Consider the following 4,892-nt stretch of genomic DNA (forward strand, 5'->3'; position numbering starts at 1 on the left):
TTCTACAGTTTTCCTTGCATAAATCCCACCATCTATGATTTGTTGAAGAAGAGAAAAAAAATAATTAATGAGCTTCCTTAATGAGTCTAATAACATGATGTAATTAATAAATAAACATGCTACAACTCCCCTTGGAATCTCTCTCGGACGTTAGTCATATAGGGAAAGGATCGCAAGCCTCAAGCTTTCCCTAGTTTTCCTTCTCCTCGCATGGTTCACGGGTAGAGAGAGAGGAGAGAGAGAGAGAGAGAGAGAGAGAGAGTCATTATTGTAAACGTCGGTGATCGACTGTGTAATTCCTCAAGCTAATAAAATACTCTGCAACTCCGTGGACGTAGGCAATTTACAGAGCCACGTAAATATGTGTGTTTCCGTTGTTATTTTCTATTTTGCTAATTTTCTCGATCTGATTTTTCGCTTTATTACCATTATTTTTCACAACAATTTTGTGACACTTTTTTGTCTTGATTAGTTGCGACGACATAACTACAACATAAACCATCGTTTATAAATAATATTTTATTTTTCGACTGTTTTTAATTATGACCAAGAGAATAATCCATAGGATATAAACTAATATTAACCAACATTTATAGTTCGTCAGTTATTTTCGAACCAACTATCATGCAGATTTTTAACTGACGCATATTATTATTATGTGATGGAAAGGACCGTTGATAATAGTTTTAATAACCGACACAATAAAAGTCACTGATAGGCCGTCACAACTAATCAGATATCCCGTTTGAAATCACCTCCCTCTTAGTTTTGCCTTAATCTCTCATCCCGGCCCTTGTCCGAAACCATCACATGCCCCTCTCTGTTTAGTTCAAAGCCATCACCCTCGTCCACAAAACCCTCACGATATAGTAAGAATAGAAGCTAGCTGGGAACGCAATGGCAGAATCGCGACTTACAGTGACCGAAAACACCCATTTTTCTTCTCCTTCCACTTCTTTGCTACTCAAAACGACCGAGGACTATAACTTGTTATCTTCATTTTAGTATTTATTTTCATTTGCTTTGAATAATGCATTTAGGGTCAAGGGTTTAGCAACCATAAGGTTTGCCAAATATTTTTTTTATTTCAATTGGATTACATCTAAGGCTGTGAATTTAGCTCAAACATTGTTAATTGCTCGAAGATTGATTCAAATTTTAGTTCAGAAAGAGATCAGATCGAAATAAACGAGCCGGGCTGCGAGCAAAAATTTTGGATCAATTTTTTTTCAAGTCTACCCCAACTCGGCTTGAAATCAGATTATTAACAACATATGACGACAAATTTAGCGAATTTAGCTATAAGATCGTTAATCACTCAAAAATTAATTCAAATTTTGGCTCAGTTCGAGATTAGATTGAAATAAACGAACTGAGCTACGAGCCATAATTTTGGATTGAATTTTTTTTAAGTCGACCATAGCTCGGCTTGAAATCGGCCCGTTAACAACCCTAATTACATTAGGGATTGACTTTAAGCACATATGTTTTTGCTTTATTTATAGAAGCTCTTACTGGACATTTACAAGAGGATGCACCTTGGTGTATGTTTTTTGTTGATGATATCCTTCTTGTGGATATAGTTAGAGAAAGAGTTTAGGAAAAAAATAAATTATGGGGGTTGATATTAGAATCGAAAATCCTTCGTTTGAGTAGATGTAAAGCGATATACTTGAAATGTAACTTTAGTAGTGGTAACTCTAGTGATAAAATCATTTAAAATGTGTGAATGTTCTAAGTATCTTGGGTCTCTAGTTAAAATGATGGTGATATAGATATGTATGTGGCTAATTAATAGATTTCAAGTTGGTTGGTTGGAACCTATATCATCTCAGTTTGAACTCTGATCGTTTAACATTTTAGTATGTTAGTTTCCTTGTATATTATTAAATAATCGAATATTGACTCATAATTAATAAAGATGTTTCCCTATAATAGTGTATGTCACTGTAGCCGCGTCAACTCCCTTACAAATATTTTTTTTTCATATTTTGTATTCAAATGAAAATCAATCACGAACTCCATTTTGATCACTAACTTTACACTTGTAGATAAAATATGAATGCAATATACTTGTGAATGAATTTGTATAGCTAATATTTGTAGATTGTCGATCTCCGACAATCTTGACAGCCTATTGACTGTCAGCTTTTTGATTTTGAATTTAACTACTTACAACCTTGGTATTTTTAATGTGATATGAGAATTTTGGGTGATTTAAATGCAGAAAGTAAAGTTTAGATATAAGATGTATAAAATAGTAAGATTTGGGTAGTCCGTATGCAAATGCCGGAATAAAATAATAGTTGCTAATTTATCAACGCGTAGCGTATATCGCCATTCTCAGCTTGCTCCTCAACTGTTTGCGAAATTGCCTCAATTAGACAGACTGCGTAACAAAGATACATGAAGGCTCTGGGGTGGTGGCTGATGCTGGTCGGCACTCTCCGGCTCGCCTCTGTCTGGTTCGGTTTCTTCGACATCTGGGCTCTGCGCCTCGCCGTCTTCTCCAAAACCCAAAGTTCGTCCCGTTCTCTTCATCCTCTCTTCCTTCTCTTTCTTAAATGAACTTCTTCCGCACTCATCTAAGATTTCCTTAAAAAAAACATGTCTTTTATCTCTCTGCAGTCACACCTATTTCGAAACCCTAAACCCTAGAAATAAATACATCACATCAAAACCATCACTGTTTTGACTTTTACAAAATGGAATAAACCTTTTCATGCATATCTAAATGTGAATATTTCATGATCTATAAGAAGATTTATGGGGTAAGCATTACTCACAGCCTCTCCCTGTTGATCCACTTGCAGTTTGCCCATTGTTTTACAGACATGTTGGAATCATTCCTCTTGTTTGAAATGAAAGTTTCATTGGAGGTGCAGATATCTATTGTCCAGTATGGATGATTTTTGAATATCATCATCATCATCATTTGCCTTATCCAAATTATTTTGGGTCTACTTTATAAATCTTAATTCTTTGTTTGTTGACATTGAGCATCGCATTTGGTGTTAAATCTATTTTGTATAAATCCTTTTTGGGGCATTTTGCATACATACCGCACAGTTCTTATGTATTTACATATCTAACAGCAAAACATTCATATTTACATGGATGTCACTCAAGTCCTTAACATCACATAAAAAATATAACAATCACTATCTTTTTAAAATGAAATACACATTTTCATGCATGGGTTTATGAAACCTAGGTGTTTAATGTAAATATATAAAAAAAAAAAGGGTGTTAGATATGTAAATACATTGTAATTGTGTGGTATGTGTGTAAATTTCCCATCTTTTTTATAACTTATATACATTTTATTGATGAATATTCTATCTTTTGCATACACTCCCATGTCAACTTAGTAAAATTTGCCTATATAATGCTCTGCTATCAAACCAATGTTATTATTACTCTACTATTCATAATTTTGTGCTTTCATTTAATCCAAATACAAGTTTTGGAAACATAGATGAGTACTTTTGATGTAGTTTTCAACGTTGAAAATATTGACAAATTAATGGAAGATTTACATACTTGCCCCAGAGTTCTTATATTTTACATATCTAACATTTAAACTTTGATTTTTACATTAATATCATTTTACCTATGCATCAAAAGGTGTGCTCTACTTTTAAAATGTTAATTCTGGTGGCATTTTTTACGCAATAAGAAATATGTGAGGTTTGAAAAAAGGAAAATCGAAGTTTAGGTGTTAGATATGCAAATTCATAAGAATTGTCTGGTATGTATGTAAATGCCCCTAAATTATATATTTTGCTCGTCATATTTGCTATTAATTTTCTGATAGGTTTACATATATGCCATTCAACTCTTATGTATTTCATATCTAACCCCTAAACTATACATATAAATATACACCACACTTCCTAGGCTTAAAAAGGTGCATTTAATTTTTTAAAAGTTAAATTAGTGATATTTTTTATTTGATGTGAAAGAGTTGCATGGTATAAATGTAAAAAAATAAAGTTCGGGTGTTAGATATATAATTGTTGAAATGCTCCTAATTTTTTTTTGGGAACATTTTCTTTATTTTTTTTTTTTCTTACAACTAATAACTTGATTCTATGAATGGTGTTACTTGTAGTGACTGATGTTCATGGGAGGACTTTTGGTGTTTGGACGCTGTTAACATGTACTCTGTGTTTCCTTTGTGCGTTCAACCTCGACAACAAGCCTATTTATGTCGCAACATTTTTGTCATTCATCTATGCTTTTGGTCATTTCCTAACTGAATATTTGATATACCATACAATGGCTCTGAGCAACTTAACAACTGTGGGCATCTTTGCAGGTAAGATTGATAATTGGTTCCGTTTCTTTGTGGCATTTACATAAATACCACCCAATTCATATATATTTATATATGTATATAACATCTAAACTTTACTTTTCTATGTTTATAATATCAGGTGCTTTCATGTAATATCAAAAATACGACCATTTTAACTTTTAATAAGTGAAATATATCTTTTCATGCACAGATAAGTGGAATGTACGTAAAAGTTTAACTGCTAGATATGTAAATACATAGGAATTGAGTGGTACGTTTGTAAATCATCCTTTTTTTTTCGTAGTTTAGCAAGAATGGTATATGTTCTGTCTTTGTTGATATTGCTCAAAATACATGACTGAAGTAGGTATGCCTGCTTTGTTTTGCATATTAGCCCGCATACTACTTTTGACATTATCTTTTCATTAATAAGAGATAGAAATTCTTCCCAAATACTTTATTAAGTGAGGTTGAGGCTCAAGGATATTTCATATCTAACCCCTAAACTATACATATAAATATACACCACACTTCCTAGGCTTAAAAAGGTGCATTTAATTTTTTAAAAGTTAAATTAGTGATATTTTTTATT

The 4,892-nt window shown here is 32.6% G+C and overlaps 1 protein-coding gene across 1 annotated transcript; it reads left to right on the forward strand.

The window, feature by feature from the left end:
* Nucleotides 1-2,195: 2,195 nt before the first annotated feature.
* Nucleotides 2,196-4,321, forward strand: LOC110037222 (ergosterol biosynthetic protein 28; the record flags this gene model as incomplete). Its single annotated transcript, XM_020741813.1, is given in 2 exon segments — nucleotides 2,196-2,521; nucleotides 4,115-4,321. Coding segments are annotated over 2 exon segments (322 nt in total), but the record flags the coding sequence as incomplete, so codon positions are not given.
* Between the last annotated feature and the right edge of the window lie 571 nt (nucleotides 4,322-4,892).

Source organism: Phalaenopsis equestris, unplaced genomic scaffold (assembly GCF_001263595.1).
Source record: "Phalaenopsis equestris unplaced genomic scaffold, ASM126359v1 Scaffold217058, whole genome shotgun sequence".
Classification (NCBI taxonomy): Eukaryota; Viridiplantae; Streptophyta; class Magnoliopsida; order Asparagales; family Orchidaceae; genus Phalaenopsis; species Phalaenopsis equestris.